This window comes from Aotus nancymaae, unplaced genomic scaffold, assembly GCF_030222135.1.
Source record: "Aotus nancymaae isolate 86718 unplaced genomic scaffold, 86718_ANA_hifiasm-v0.15.2.pri h1tg000012l, whole genome shotgun sequence".
In the NCBI taxonomy this organism is placed as follows: domain Eukaryota; kingdom Metazoa; phylum Chordata; class Mammalia; order Primates; family Aotidae; genus Aotus; species Aotus nancymaae.
Window position 1 is genome coordinate 46,912,198 of NW_026988423.1, and position 17,200 is coordinate 46,929,397.

At 40.3% G+C, this 17,200-nt stretch overlaps 1 protein-coding gene across 11 annotated transcripts in view; it reads right to left on the reverse strand.

The window, feature by feature from the left end:
* The window catches only part of GTF2I (general transcription factor IIi), a 107,667-nt gene that overhangs the window by 33,728 nt on the left and 56,739 nt on the right, over positions 1-17,200 (reverse strand). For 6 of the 11 annotated variants that reach the window (XM_064375644.1, XM_064375642.1, XM_064375640.1 and 3 more), the window contains 3 exons: positions 16,922-16,978; positions 3,949-4,059; positions 2,590-2,655 (listed from right to left, as the gene is read on the reverse strand). In XM_064375644.1, the coding sequence (XP_064231714.1) occupies positions 2,590-2,655; positions 3,949-4,059; positions 16,922-16,978 (234 nt within the window). Of the gene's footprint in view, positions 1-2,589; positions 2,656-3,948; positions 4,060-14,935; positions 14,999-16,921; positions 16,979-17,200 lie in introns of all 11 variants that reach the window. The other 5 variants (XM_064375638.1, XM_064375635.1, XM_064375637.1 and 2 more) reach the window with 1 other exon arrangement.

Below are 17,200 nucleotides of genomic sequence, written 5' to 3' on the forward strand. Positions count from 1 at the left end.
GCAAAAAGAACGGAACTCCAACTCAAAATTAAATAAATAAATAAATAAATAAATAAATCATAACGAGTGGTCTCCCATCAGAACAGCTCCATTTTTTTTTTTTTGCCATTATTGTGTGCAATAGTCTTATTTCCTAAACATTAATATTTGTACTAAAACTTCAAGTGCACCACGTTATACGTCAGTTAGCGTTAAGTTCGAGTTAATGTCCACTATCGTACACTAAACTTGAATATCGTATTTATATGTCACAATGAAAATCTCTCTCCCTAAGGCAATTACCATTCATATTGCTTTGAAATTATAAAATGCGAAGATGTTTTTATAATTTCACAACAGCTGGTGAACATGATGTATTGTCTTGTATACAAAATAATCTAATAAATCACCATCACAACAAAAGCCCCACAACATAACCTGTTTCACTTCATGAAAAACACTGACATTTGCAAAAATGTCATAGTAAATTATAAAACTGTAATAAGAAATTATTTTAACGCAGAATGGCACCAAATAAAGAATATAATAAAAATATAAACAGGAAGCCTTTATTATATGTATGCCAGGTATTATGTGAAGCACTTTACTATCTTATCAATCTTCAGGATAGATCTTCCATTCTCACGACCACAAAAGAGGATACCAGGACTCAGACAGGAGAAGAGGTGCGGCCAGGCTGTGTCCCCAGAGCCTATGACCTTACCACTAGGTGACAGTGCTTCCAGGTAGCACATGTTGTGAGGTTTTAGCTTCAAAATGAACCAATAAAAAACACGGGGCTGGGTGCGATGGCTCATGCCTGTAATCCCAGCACTCTGGGAGGCCGAGGTGGGTGGATCACCTGAGACTGGGAGTTTGAGACCAGCCTGGCCAACATGGTGAAACCCTGTCTCTACTGAAAATACAAGTTAGCCGGGCGTGGTGTCGGGAGCCTGTAATCCCAGCTACTCGGGAGGCCCAGGTAGGAGAATCGCTGAAACCTGGAAGGCAGAGGTTGCAATGAGCCAAGGTCGCACCACTCCAGAATCGGCAACAAGAGCGAAATTCCGTCTCAGAACAAACAAACAAACAAAAAAAAAAACACAGGCAAAAAAGGCATAAGCTACTAAAAAGTGGAAGAAACACTAAGAGAACCTTAAGCAAATCACTAAAAATATGATGGGAAAGTTATTGAATTCATTAGCAAATTTACTCTAATTCCAGATTTTCGTTGAGGGGTAGGTTATATTACTCATGATGAATAAAAAAAAGTTCATTTTAAGTTTATTAACACAAATACCATCAATATAGTTTGCGTTTAAATTTTCACCAAAAGCAATTCAGTTAAAACTGTGTATCATACAATTTTACAGCTCGCTAGTTGATGGAAAAGTAAATAGTCAACCAAATAAAAATAAAAATTGTAAAACATGATGTTTTTCACAGGTTGTTACTATTTGTCAGTAAGCATTTGATATATACCAACAGATGATAATAACAAACTGCTAATGTCTTTCATCATTATATAAAGGTGGCTATAGGATAGAATAGTATAAGGGCAAAGAAGGAATTGAAATTTAGCGCCAGCTCAGTTATACATCAAGATAAAAGCAGAGGCCAGGCGTGGTGGCTCATGTCTGTAATCCCAGCACTTTGGGAGGCTGAGGCAGGAGGATCACTTAAGATCAGGAGTTTGAGACTAGCCTCACCACCATGGTGAAACCCTGTCTCTACTAAAAATAGAAACATTAGCTGGGTATGGTGGCAGGTGCCGGTAGTCCCAGCTACTTGGGAGAATGAGGCAGGAGAATCACTTGAACCCAAGAGACGGAGGTTGCAGTGAGTTGAGATCAGATCACTGCACTGCAGACTCCCTTTCAAAAAAAAAAAAGATAAAAGTAGAGACAATAGGGGCATCTCAGTGAATACTGGATTTAACAAAGTAGATTAAGAGAAACTATCAGTTAAAAAAATAATCTTCGCCCCGATAAGGTGGCTCATGCCTGTAATCCCAGCACTTTGGGAGGCCAAGGCGGGCAGATCGCGAGGTCAGGAGATTGAGACCATCCTGGCTAACACGGTGAAACCTTGTCTCTACTAAAAATACAAAAAATTAGCCGGGCGTGGGGGCGCACACCTGTAGTCCCAGCTACTCGGGAGGCTGAGGCAGGAGAATCACTTGAACAAGGGAGGTGGAGGTTGTGGTGAGCCGAGATCACACCATTGCACTCCAGCCTGGGCAACAAGAGCGAAATGCCGTCCCATTAAAAAAAAAAAAAAATCTTCAATTAAATTCCCCAAATCCAGAGCTTTGCAATAAATATGTAAATCAATTCCCAAATATCCATGCTGAAAGTTTAAGAGAAATGTTAGCTGATAATTACAGAAATATAACTTTTCCTTAGCTTTATAGTCATCTAGAAACAAAGACTGTTTCTAATATTTAGACAGACTCTGCTAAGAACCTTACAAGGAGAGGCTTGTAAGTAAGTATGGCAAGGTTCACCGGCAACGCTGGGCTTGTCCACGTCACCCCCATGATGAACAGTAACGCCATTGTGTAAATGCTCACCAACAAAGTATTACAGGAATTTTCCTGTTTAGACATACCATATTTCCTTTCAAACAATTCTTCAACTTGTTTACGCAGATCAGTGATGCGAGCATTCCATTTCTCTGAAAATTGAGCAAAAGTGAATTCTCAATAACAGGTCCCTGTTGTTGGGGGTGGCCCCAGGGTCTTGAGGTGACCAAACATGTAATGACAAATTTTCTACATTTTGACATCCCAACTGTCTGTCTCATTTTACTGCTTTCCAAAGAACTTTCCCCTTTTTTGGTAGTTCTTGGAATTACTAGATTGGTACAAAAGTAACCGTGGCTTTTGCCATTACTTTTAATAGTTTCATGGGAGACTATAAGAGAAGTTTTAACATTTAGCACCTCTTTTTAGCCTTTTGATTTCTGAAAAGCAGGAGGGCAGAAAAGATCAATCAGATTAAACACGACAAAAGGAAAGCCATGATAAAGAGGGGTCTTTCAGCAAACTTCCTAAAACATGTCTTAGTTGTGTGGAAATAAGACTTTACAGATAGAGAGTTGCAACTTAGAATGCTAAAAACAGCCCGCGTGCAGTGGCTCACGCCTGTAATCCCAGCACTTTGGGAGGCCAAAGCAGGCGGAGCATCTGAGGTCAGGAGTTCAAGACCAGCCTGGCCAACATGGTGAAACCCCATCTCTTCTAAAAATACAAAAATTAGCCGGGTGTGGTGATGGGAGCCTGTCATCCCAGCTACTCGGGAAGCTGAGGCAGGAGAATCACTTGAACCCAGGAGGCGGAGGTTGCAGTGAGCCAAGATCGTGCCACTGCACTCCAGCCTGGGCAAAAGAATGAAACTGTCTCAAAAAATCGTAATAATAAAAAATAACATAAACATATAAAAATAATGCACAAAAATTCAATTCATATCCAGTCATTGTGACTATGACAGTAGAATATTAAAGTATGATTTCCAAAATGTATACAAGCTTAATGTTCTATTTATTCAAAAGATGAATCATAACAGAATTTGCCACTAATATCTTATTCAGTCCCTTCCTAGGATACATCATCCATTGGGAGCTCACAGATGAGCAGCCTGAGTCACACGGAGCAAAAGGTGAAATATTTCTAAATAAAGGTTTTAAAGCTAAGAGAAATAACTAAATGACTAAGTCTTTAGCACTAATCTTGAGCCAAATAATTAATATCAGACGGGACAATGTCCTACACTTTGGTAAATCCAGACTATGCTTAAACAATGCCTGTTATGTGACTTTCAAAATGCTCCTGGCTTTCCAAAGATGAGATTATAATGCAGTAATGCAGGCTAACGCATTTCCCCCTGCAGAGCATGTTGCAACTTTCATCGGTCACACCGAGAGCCCAGAAGATGAAGGAAAAGGTCACGTATTTCACTGGGAACTTACCGAAGTTGAACTCCCTGACTTTCCGCTTCCCTGCATTGGCGGGTTCCGGGACTGGTGGCTGCGGTAGCTCGTTGGTCTTTGGTCTCTTAGAAGGTGGAGAATAATCATCATCTTGAAAAAGAAAATGGTCATTACTGAAGGAACCATCTTAAGAGTTACAGCCGCCTCCTGGTCAGTTCCCTACATTCAAAAGGTGAGTGGGGCTTTAGAGCTATCTTGAGTATCAATAATTATTTCTGTACTGTGAGCCTTCGCAGACTTTTTCCTAGTTACATCTGAAATTTTATTTGTTTGGGATGTGTTCAAGTAATACTGCTTTTTCCTGTCTTTCTTCATTATTTTTTAGTTTGCTTCATTTGAATTGTCATTATAAACTTCCCCTTCTCAAATAACTTCCAAATAGCTGTCAAGAACTATATTCTATTTTAAGACTTTGAAGAAAAATCTTTTAATGAAGATAGCCACCTAAAGTTATACAAATAAGTAAGAAAAGGGGGATTAATAAAAGCTCAGATGGAAAAGATATTTAAGCTTATACAAAATGTAAGCATACATAAGCAAGGGAAATTGGATAACTGCATGTTCAAATATTTTTTTTTTCTTTTTGAGACAGAGAATTGTTCTGTTGCCCAGGCTGGAGTGCAGTAGTGCAATCTTGGCTCACTGCAACCTCCACCTCCTGGGTTCAAGCAATTCTCATGCTTCAGCCTCCCAAGTAGCTGGGATTACAGGCGCCCACCACCATGCCCAGCTAATTTTTGTATTTTTTGGTAGAGACGGAGTTTCGTCATGTTGGCCAAGCTGGTCTCGAACTCCTGGCCTCAAGTGATCCACCCACCTTGGCCTCCCAGAATGCTGGGATTACAGGTGTGAGCCACCGCACCTGGTCTGTTCAAATACTTTAAACAAGTGCAAAATGAATGGGCCTAAAGAAATAGGGCTGCATTATTATGAAACAGATACTGTTGATTCAGTCACCAGAGAGCCTGTGTATAAAGGAGCAGTCCACTATTCAAGCGTAGCACACACCCTAGTCAAGAGAGCTGTCCTGAGAGTTCCATGCTCATTTCCTTGTGGACACACCAGTAACTCACTCTGCTGTGACGCTTCAGTACACCTGATGTTACCGTTAGAGACCTCTGGGTCAAATCAGCTGCCACTGTCATCTTCCAGTCCCCCAGAGTGTCAGGTAACATGCTATTAATACTGCTCAAACGTCATCCATTAAATACTGAAAACATCATTTTAAGAAATCCTTATTTAAAAACAAATGTGGTATGGCGAAGAAACTAATTACTGCGTTAAAGACAGTATCACAGGAAAGAAAGACCACCCAAGTACAGTCAGCTGTCTTTTTAGATGGGTATATTGTTATGCTTATTTTACAGCTAAAGCAACGGGCTCAGGAATGTTATTTGATTGGATGTGTTGCCTCTCTGGACAGTGCAGCTGAGATCAGACTGCACGTGCGTGTGACTCTACTGGCCTACCAGGGTGCTTCTCATAAAGGTAAGACATGCAAATTTGGCCTAATATACAATGTTGCCCTGGGGAACACTGGGTCATGCCTACAGGTAACTTCTATGTTCCTCAAGGGAAACCTTAAGGGAAGGTGAAAATGCTGCTAGGAGGCGACTGGACACCAGCACCCCTGCTTGCTGCCTTTGGGCTCTTCCTCTAAGGCCAGCAGTGACCTGAAATTATTGACTGACTGTTCCAATCAACTGGGGGAAATGGTGACCTCAAATTCACTTGAGGACCTATTTACGTGCTTAGAAAGACAAAACTGCTTTTGTAAAGGATACTATTTCAGAAAACCATAATCACACTAACAACTAATGACTATAAAATGCTGATGTGTTGAATGCTACTTTAGAAAAACATGTTCAAATCTAGGGAAAAGATTTCTGATAGAAAACTATCCATCCATCCATCCACCCATCCACCCACCCACCCACCTATCCATCCATCCATCCATCCATCCATCCATCCATCCATCCATCCATCCATCGGCAGGGTCTCATTCTATTGCCCAGGCTGGAGGACAGTGGCATGATCATAGCTCACTGCAGCCTCAAGCTCCTGGCCTCAACTGATCCTCCTGCCTCAGCCTCCCAAATAGCTGGGACTACAGGCAGGCACCCCTACACCTGGCTACTTTTTTTTTTTTTTTAACTTTTTTGTAGAGATAGAGTCTCACTATGTTGCCCAGGCTGGTTTCAAACGCCTGGCCTCAAGTGATTCTTCTGTCTCAGCCTCCCAAAGTGCTGAGATTATAGGCATGAGCCACTGTACCAGGCCAGAAAACAACTTAAAAATGACAAACTCTCTGAGAAATAAAACTTGACTGTCATCTGGGTTTTACTGGTATTACTATAAGGATTAAAAATAGTCAAGAGACTCTATAAATAGATTAAGGTTCCAACCTAAGTAGAAACAATCTGGAAACAGAAGTATGTAAGTTTAAACCTCATACTTTTAAAAAACCCTATTTTCCAACTCTCAGACAGGTTTTAGAAACCCTAAGAGTATTTTTATGCTGGCTTCCAAAGGTTAAAACAAAATACACTCATTTTACCTGTGAATACTGTCAAAGCATTATAAAAGCTTAATATTACTATTTCTTTACAAACATTAAGCAGTAACTTCTAAAGTAAAAGTATTTCCTCTATAGGTTAACATCTCCTAAGTATCCTGATAGATCATCATTTAAACTGACCCTTCATTGAATGCCATAAAATGAAAATTTATGACAGGGGAAGGGAAACAGCTCTGGATGGAACAAGATCTGTAGTTCCCCATCCCATGAATCCCAGTCCAAATCCAAACTCCTCACAGCTGAGGCCAAGGGGAGGGGGAGACAGGTTTTTTTTACTATCAAGACCTCACTTTTTCAGTCACACAAACATTTTAGAACACAAAAGATTTAATCGTATAAACATGTTTTATGAAGGCAATCTAACCAACCATAAACAAAAAAAGTGAAGGAGAAAAAGGCAAATCTACTAGATGGCTCTTTTAATGTGACAAAGATTGCAAAATTTTGAAAATACAAGTGAGATCACATTTTCCTCTTCACTGACAAATAATAAAGTTCAATCTATTAAATGTGAACAAATACAGAGCTGAATGTAGTTTTGTGTGTGTGATTGTTTTGTTTTGTTTTTGTTTTTGTTTTGAGACAGTCTTGCTCTGTCGCCAGGCGCCAGGCTGGAGTACAGTGGCGCAATCTCGGCTCACCGCAACCTCCGCCTCCCGGGTTCAAAGCAGTTCTCCTGCCTCAGCCTCCTGAGTAGCTGGGATTACAGGCACGCGCCACCACGCCCAGCTAATTTTTGTATTTTAGCAGAGACGGGGGTTTCACCACGTTGGCCAGGATGGTCTCGATCTCTTGACCTCGTGATCCGCCCCCCTCGGCCTCCCAAAGTGCTGGGATTACAGGCGTGAGCCACCGCGCCCGGCTACTTTATTTTGAGACCGGGTCTTACTCCGTTGCCCATGCTGAAATGCAGTAGCTCCACTCACTGCAGCCTCGACTTCCCAGGCCCAAGTGATCTTCTCACCTCAGTCTCCCCAGTAGCTGAGACTACAGGCGGGCACCACCACATCCAGCTAATTTTTTAATTTTTGTAGATATGGGGTAACCCTATGTTGCCCACACTGGTAGTGAACTCCTGGCTTCAAGAAAGCCTCCTGCCTCGGCCTCCCAAAGTGCTACAACTACAGGTGTGAGCCACTGCACCCAGCTGAACATAGTTGTTTTTGATGAAATATCACACCACATCTTCTATTTATTTATTTAATTTATTTTTTGAGACGCAGTCTTGCTCTGTCACCAGGCTGGAATGCAGTGGCGCAATCTCGGCTCACTGCAACCTCCGCCTCCTGGGTTCAAGCGATTCTTCTGCCTCAGCCTTCTGAGTAGCTGGGACCACAGGCGCGTGCCACCATGCTCCGCTAATTTTTTTGTATTTTTAGTAGAGACGGGGTTTTACCGTGTTGGCCAGGATGGTCTCATCTCTTGACCTCGTGATCCACCAGCCTCGGCCTCCCAAAGTGCTGGGATTACAGGCGTGAGCCACCGCGCCCAAAACATCTTCTATTTTTAAAATCCTGTTTCATAAACTGATTAATCTTCAGGTGTTTTAAGTCATATGGAACATGGCATTCAGGCATCAGAAGAGCTATAAACTTCACATCCTCCATTTTTCTCCTATTAACTCTGTCGCAATTAATTGGTTTTGAGAAAATATGAAAAAATGGGTTTCCTGACCTAAAATCCTTTCCACAAAGGGTCAAAATTACTTTTTTCTCTGAAGTATAACACACCACCTAAAGCTCTAGGGCATGCCCTCACACACTGAGCGCTGCTGCTCCCATCATTCCGCCATTTCCACACTGTAAACAACCATGTTTGTGTAACAAGACACGTTTCAGCGTTCTTCAAATTCAAGCCCAAACGCAAGTGTTTCTATAATCAAAATGTAAAGCTTTTGAAATACATTTTACGAAAAAAAATTTTTTTTTGAGAGTCTCACTCTGTCGCCCAGGCTGGCGTGCAGTGGCGAGATCTCGGCTCACTGCAACCTCCACCTCCCAGGTTCAGGCAATTCTCCTGCCTCAGCCTGCCAAGTAGCTGGGATTACAGGTGCCTGCCATCTCGCCTGGCTAATTTTTGTATTTTTAGTAGAAAGGTGGTTCACCATATTGGCCAAGCTGGTCTCCAACTCTTGACCTCAGGTGATCTGCCTGCCTGGGCCTTCCAAAGTGCTGGGATTACAGGCATGAGCCACCATGCCTGGCCCCTTTTAAGATATTTTCGTATGAAAAAAAATGCTAATTATGAATTTACAATAGTTATGCTACCCACACTAACAAAAGCACTGCCAAAAAAAGAAAAAAAAGTCTAAAAAACAAATGAAAGCACTCCGCCAATACCTTCAAGTCAGCAAGACCGTCCCTAGCTCAACATCGTATTTAAAACACCAGTTTCCTTTTTGCAACATATTAACGAATATGCCTACAGCTAATACAGGCTTCAGAGCTAAAGCTGTTTATCACTGCATTCTAGCCAGTGGATCAATAAATAGACTAGGTAACTGTAAGGTCTGTTCTCGCCGAGGATAAAACGAAGAAACTGAGGCCAGCACGAAAATAATCCAATGCGAAGGGTTTTATTCAGGCTCGCAGCTGAGGCTCTGCAGTCCTACAGGAAGGGCCGGAGAAGTCCCGCGGACTTCTCTTAGACTGGGGTTTTATAGGGAGTGGAGGCGTTTGATTGGTTGTGCCCAAGGTGAGTGGGACAAAATGGCGGGGAGTGGGGCCCGGATGAAACAAAACGGCAGGGAGTGGGGCCCAGATAGGACAAAATGGTAGGCAGGGAGTGGGGCCCAGATAGGACAAAATGGTAGGCAGGGAGTGGGGCCCAGATAGGACAAAATGGTAGGCAGGAAGACAAAATGGGAAGACAAAATGGCAGGCAGGGAGTGGGGCCCGGATTGGACAAAATGGTATCAGGTAGGTCCTGGCGGGGCTTTTTTCCCCCGGGCTCCCTGGGGGCGAGGGTGGCATGTGTCTGAACTACCGGCAAGGGAAGGAGGTCTGTCCAAGCTCCTGGCGAGGGAAGCGGGTGTGTCCGAGCTCTCCGCGAGGGAGGGGGGAGCGTTTGAGCTCCCGGCAAGGGAAGGGTGGGGTGTGCATGAGCTCCCTGAGACGCAACCAGCCTTACAGTAACAATATCTTCTGATCCTCTTATTTTCAACATAATCAGATTGGTATTGTGTTACCATACAATCTGACAGCTATTCAAAGTTAAAAAAACAATCAAAGCCAGGTATTCTATCTCCTTCAAAACTCGAACCATTAATTACCCTACACATTTCAAATAAATGGATTCATTCACCCATGGACACAATTTATAGCTCCTCTAAAGCTCTTTACCTAAACAATTGATATTCATTAAATGACGATTTGGCAACAATAAAAAAAAAAATGTGCAAGTGTGAACCTACTCAATCATGTCAATTCTAAAAGTGCTGCAGGGACACTAAGAAAAACACAAGAATTCAACAACAAACAGCAAAACTTGGTGGCTTTGTCTTCAAAATCTCCCCAGAATCAACCAGTTCTTATCGCCCCTACCACCAACCTGCTGTAAAGCACCCTTCTCTGTGCCCTAGGTAATTCCAAGAGGCTCCCAAGCTAGTTTTCTGTCAAAGCTATTCACTGCTTTAAGTCTTGTCTCTTTTTTTTTCCCCTTTTCTCAACATAGTCACCACATTTCCCAGAAGTGAAGGACAGAAAGTGTCACTCCTATTTTCAAAACACTCCTGAGAATTTGCTACTAAATTATTCACTACTAAATTCTTAGCACCATGGCTGGGTGCGGTGGCTCATGCCTGTCATCCCAGTACTTTGGGAGGCTGAGGTGGGCGGATCACCTGAGGTCAGGAGCTCGAGACCAGCCTGGTCAACATGGTGAAACCCTGTCTCTACTAAAAATACAAAATCATCCGGGTATGGTGGTGTGCGCCTGTAGTCCCAGGTACTTGGGAGGCTGAGGCAGGAGAATCACTTGAACCCAGGAGGCGGAGGTTGCAGTGAGCTGAGATGGTGCCACTGCACTCCAGCCTGGCGACAGAGCAAGACTCTGTCTCAAAAAAAAAAAAAAAAAAAAAATTATTCGCACCTGGTATATACAATGTGCTCAGTATTTGTGGAGGGATTAAATGAACATATGAATAGTATAGTCCCTAATTATATGCAGTAGCCAAGTATCTGCCAGTATCTTAAACACAAATTCCACAAAAAAGGGATGGTAGGTAATTCAACTGTCCATCATAAACCCTACTAAAATATTGAAACACTAAAAAAGCGTTATTCAAACCATAATACATAATTCCTCTGAGATGCCTATTTTTACATATATAATTGGGTATTAAGTGTCTGGTTCGCAGCTATAAAAATAAAAGACACAAAGTTTTCCAACACTAACCTCCTTAGTTATAGAGATTCTAGAAAACCTACAGTTACCAGCTGCAGTATGTGTGCCATGTGTGCTCCTGTGAGTCAACTGTATTTGAAATTATTTGCATACACCTTTCAAAATATGAGAAATAAAAAGAAGTCAAAGAGTTTGACTTAGGAAGATGTAAAATTCATCACAAAATGAATTTACTTAAAATCAATTTCAGGGAGGAAAAAAAAATCAGGTTAAGTAATGAACAGAGAGTTAGGCCACAGCAGAAGGAACAGAGGTAGGTGACTCAGGTTTGGGAAACTAGGCCCTGAGAGAGAATTGCACAAGAAAGAAACCTCTTTTACACCATTCTTAGCACCCCATGACAGCCAGACCTGAAACAATCTCTGCACACATCAGAGATAACATACCAGACAGAAATTACCCCTTAACCCAGAAATGCAGTCATGGTGTTTACGAAAACGGAGGCTTGCGGTCCTATTATCCCAAGGCCAGTTTTCCCAAACCTAAGTCACGTTGTTTTAAATGTTTACCACTGACTGTAAGTACACATAAAATGGCAAAATGGAAGCACAGAGCTTAGAGCACACCAGCGGTGGGTAAGTAATGACTCTGTATCCATGAACACGTCCGCATCAGAGTCAAATTAGCCTCTTCAGAACTCCACATAATTGCAAACGAAGATACCGAGGTGAAAACACTGTGGAAAATCAGACAGGCTTATTTGATGAGAAAGTTCTTTTTTTTCTCTTCTATCGATGATTTGGGAAATGTGAAAAAAGGTAAAATGAGGAAATGAAGTCGTCTCCAGGCAAGCAGGAATATCTCCATTTCTTTCCGTCCATCTTCTTACCAAGCACAAGTATTTTCCTAAACAAAACTAAGATTATTCTCCAGATACGCTTTTGCTTTTAAAGTCGCCTTGTTCTCAAGGCAGGTTTTTTTTTTCACTGAACATTTTATATTTGAGATCTTTTCTCAGATTAAGAAAACATTATCAGGATTTCAATGGCTATATACTTTTCTGTTATGAAGATATTCCAAAATCTAATTTTCTAACTATGGATATTTAAAGAGCTCCTACCATCTGGAAGTAATCTTTCCAGAAATAACACATTATTATTATTATTATTTTTGAGACAGAGTCTCATACAGTTGCCGGGCTAAAGTGCAGTGGTGCAATCTCGGCTCACTGCAACCTCTGCCTCCCAGGTTCAAGTGATTCTCCTGCCTCAGCCTCCTGAGTAGCTGGGATTACAGGTGCCCACTTCCACGACTGGATAATTTTTTCTATTTTTAGTAGAGACAGGATTTCACTATGTTGGCCAAGCTGGTCTCAAACGCCTGACCTCAGGTGATCCGCCTGCCTCAGTCTCCCAAAGTGCTGGGATTTACAGGCGTGAGCAACCACGTCCGGCCACGATATACATTATTAAGCAGAAGCGTGCATGTAATTTCTCACTTGACCCTCCTTGTTCATATTGAGACAATTTTTATCTTCCTTAAAAAATTAGGAATTTAATGGTTGACATAATTTCTATAGAATATATGTATCTTTTACATACACACATATAAAATGTGTATGTGTGTACGCACATAAAAACACAGAAAATGCTACCTTTTAAAAGAATTACTTTACTCAGACCTGGTATTTTACTGGTCTTCTGAAAAGAAAGAAGTCTACACAGCAAAATTCTGCTACTTAATCACAAATGTGAATGTTAAATCAGGCTTATGGCACAATGTCTTAGTTGAAAAGAAATGAGATTTATTACTCCATCCAAAACAGTTCAAGTTCAAAAGACTGACGTATGCTTCAGGTTCATTAGCCATTTATTTCTTGATGTCTGTTAACCTCTCTTTAAAGGTCTTATACCATAAAAGCAAATATTTACATCCTAAACCATTTTAATATAGCCTCTATCTGCGTTAAGATCTGACAAATCAATACGGTTATTAGTCCTACCTAAAAGTTTTATTTTTATAATTTGAATAACCTCCTATTAGTATCTCCATAGGAAGGACACAGTTGAATATTTATAATATTGATTCCATTTTTTCCTGTGAATGAGATTTCTAACTAAAAAGAAAATTAAATTTCAACTATTTAAGCTAGACTGTAAACAATTCAAAAATGTTTTAGATTAGAAAAATTATATGAATGAAAAAAGAAATCTGTATATTAACATGTGAAGTATGAAAAGATTTATTTTATTAGGTGGAAGCTACTAATCAACATATTTTAGAAGCAATGAAGACACAGACAGGTTGAGTAGTCTGAAGCAGTCAAACACTATAAATAACCAAGTGACATCAGTAGGCAACAGGTTATTAAGAGAAAGAGACAGACAGCAGACCAAGAAAGGTTACACAGCAGCTAGAAAAAAACTAATGAAGTACCAAGATGTGTGGTTATGAGAGGGGAAGCCTATGGAATATGTGATATTTTAAAATCTGCACTATAATGTATGCTGAAAGCATCTGTGCATTTTTGCAAAAATCAAGATATAGACATGAAATTATTTCTCGAAGTAGACATAATAAGCTGACATATATCCCTCAGTACTGGGACTTGGGAGCAGAGTGAGGGTGAAGAAAACTTTCCATTGTGCAATTTACTCTACTGTTTTGACATTTTCCCGTAAGAAAGAAGTACTTTGAAGGGAAAAAACTTACAGAAGCATTGTGAGACATTAATTTTTATTTATTTTTAATTTTTTTTGAGATGGAGTTTTGCACTTGTTGCCCAGGCTGGAGTGCAATGGCATGATCTCAGCTCACTGCAACCTCTGCCTCCTGGGTTCAAGCGATTCTCCTGCCTCAGCCTCCAGAGTAGCTGGGATTACAGGCATGCACTACCACACTCGGCTAATTTTGTATTTTTAGTAGAGTTGGGGTTTCACCATGTTTGTCAGGCTGGTTTTGAACTCCTGACCTCAGGTAATCCACCCTCCTCGGCCTCCCAAAGTGCCGGGATTACAGGTGTGAGCCACCGTGCCCAGCCATGAGACATTAATTTGGAAGGAAAAACACAATACTCAATTATTATTATTATTTTTTGAGAAGGAGTCTTGCTCTTGTCGCCCAGGCTGGAGTGCAATGGCACAATCTCGGCGCACTGCAACCTCCGCCTCCTGGGTTCAAGCGATTCTCCTGCCTCAGCTTCCCGAGTAGCTGAGATTACAGGGACCCGCCACCACGCCTGGCTAATATTTATAACTTTTTTAGCAGAGACAAAGTTTTGCCATGTTGGCCAGCCTGGTCTCAAACTCCTGACCTTGGGATCCACCCGCCTCGGCCTCCCAAAGTGCTGGGATTACAGGCATGAGCCACCACACCCAGCCTTAATAATTATTAGTATGAAGTGATCGGTAATAATTCTATTAGCTGAATTTTTAAATAATTCAGGATAAACTGGATCAGCTGAGTTCATGCTTATCTTTGGAGAAAAAAAAAAACTAGGTTTGAAGCAATTTTAGCTATAGAGAGTACTGTAGAATATAAGTGTAGCTATTGCTTCAAAAAGTTTTCAAAGATAAATTGTGTATCAGCCTCTAAGTAGTATTTGCAAGTAGCAGGGAGACTTGCTTTAAAACTTTACTTACTAAACTATCAACACTTTTTCCTCCACTTTACTTAATTAGAAATTAGGGATTCCAGCTCCAAATAAATCTTCTATCCAACCCAATAGATTATAGAATCTATTTTTGTGTGTATCAAGTCTGGTCATAATTTTCTTATTTTCTTTTCAATTCCCACTGATAGCAAGGATAGCCTGGGCCACCTGGGGGCCAGTGCTAATCCTCACAGCTTCATTCTGCCATCTAAAACTCCCAAAGCACTGGGGTGCACTGCTGGGGAGTGGGCTGCTTTGGTCACACAAACACATGTATTCATCCCCCAAGTATCCTTTCAAAATGAATGAAATGCATATTTAGCAATGTGAATGTGACAAATATTTTTATGACCAGAAGGAAACTTTGGAATCAAGGCTTTTAGATAACTAACCTTCAATAGTCACCTCAACTTCAGGGTCCTCACTTGTTTCTGAAGGGACATGTTGAGTAGAATCTTGAAAAAAATAAAATTCTAAAATGACATTCATTATTAAGCATTTTTCCATATGTTCCAACATTTTACTGATTTGATACTCCAAAAGCAGCCTACTATAAAAATTCACTGGCATTTTAATTCATTTCATATTTATGAAATTAAAAGTTGACCCTTTTCATTATCAATAGGGATAAAAGAAAACAAAAATTAGAAAAACTCTGGAAAAAATTTAGATAATAACATGTTACCTGCAGAAATTGACTCAAAAAATCCCATGGCCTTGGAGGAATGAGGATATGACAAATTCACAATGAATTTCCTGCCACAGATACAAGATGCTCAGATAGAAACAAATGTTTTCTACTGTGGTTAGGATTTCTCCCCTCCTTTCAGAAATGTGAGCAGTGGTTTCTACTGTTCAATAAAACCACAACCCAGGCTTTGCAATGGAGACCTTCATACCAACAGACTGAGTGTCACAAGTGCATACAGGACTATATCCTCTCGCTTTGTATGCAACGTATTTCAAAAATTTACAAAGTTCATTCAGATTTGTTCCTACTCAAGACAAATGTACATCAGAATGTTAGTGCTAGAAGCTTAGCTAGAGAGTATTTTCATTAGTTCTCTTTCATTGTGCAAAGGTTGAGAGATTAATTGATTTGCCAAAGATTATGTTTATTTGTTAGTGCAGGAATAAAGGCCAGATCCCAGACTTGATTCGACTTTGTTAACACTGGAATATGACAGTTAAAAGGTCCTAAAAATGAAGTCTTCAGGGTGCAGTACCTGCCGACGGGGCTGCAAGGCTGCGAGTCATCGGTACTGCCCGATGGACCCTCGGACTGCACGTGTGCTGTTACCTAGGTTTTGTTGTTCTAAATCCCGCTTATTCAATGCTGAAAACTCTGTCTCAGAGAAAATACCCACCTCCACACAGTAAAGCATACAACATTCACCCACACAATCTATAAAAAGGGCTGACAGGGAAATGTAACCAATTGTTTAAAATGAGCATATCAGTATTTCTGCAAGAAATGTATTCCAGGGAGAAACCTTAATTCTATCACTGAATTTGGAGAAACCAGTCTATATTCGGGGACCTTAAGATTGCCTTTCACTCAAAGAAGGTAAAATGTCAAACAAATGATTTTTTAAAATTAAAATAAAAATGTAAATACAATGGAACATAACCAGTTACAGAACAGACTCCTCTTTTCATTCTAGAGAAATAAGGTATCACATGACCAATTTATGAGAGAAATCATTCTAAAACAAGATCCAGTTACCTTACCAGTCATTTTCCTTGGGAGAAATTTACAAAACTTTGTGTGGAACCATTCAAACCACTTAGAAGTCGGAAGCCACCCTGCATGATAACAGTTTAACTCAGGATTCTAAACGAAAAGATCTGTACCTCAGTCAGGTGTTCTGTCCTAAAACCAAAGCTGTAGAGCTGGTAACTGACAAAGTAGTTTATGGAGTAGTTATAGGTATAAAATAAAGGGAGAAAATCTCTCCTTTATAAATTTTATGTAGACCATATTCTTACCTGACTAAAAGACTAGAAGCATTAAAAAGTACATTTGAAAATAAAATACGAATGGAGCGATTCATTTTCATTCTGAAACACTGAAGCTATTCTTCCTTAAAAGATCTTTAATATGGCACAAGAAAACCAAGACAAAAAAAAAAAGCAGCATTTTGCATCATGAAGAGTTTTACTTACCGCTGAGTTTTCATTCCCATAGGCTTTATTAATCAGTATGGTCAAAGAGGCATATTACATCTTAGAACTTAAAAAAAAAAATAAGCTGTTGGCCAGGAAGGAATACCAAAGGAATCACCTTTGATTTCCAAAGGAGGTGTTTTAAGGATACCAGAATCTATAAAGTAAACATCCAAGAAATACTGTAAAATATGCAATCTTTTTCTCCTAACCTTCTGCTGGTACTTCCATTTCTGTGCCTTCGTTGCCCTCTGAAGAATGATGGCTTCCTAAAAAGAAAATAAACAACATATAATAAACCAATAAAAACTGGCATGGAAAGATGAAAGGGAATCTAGGTAACAATGCAAATAACATAGGACATAATAAACATTCGCAAAATGATTGTCTAACTCTTTAGCCGTTCATTCAAACAATGTTTTCTAATTCAGGAAAGAACACAACGCTTCTATTTGGAAGCTAAAAAAATTATTTTAAAATACGAATACAAA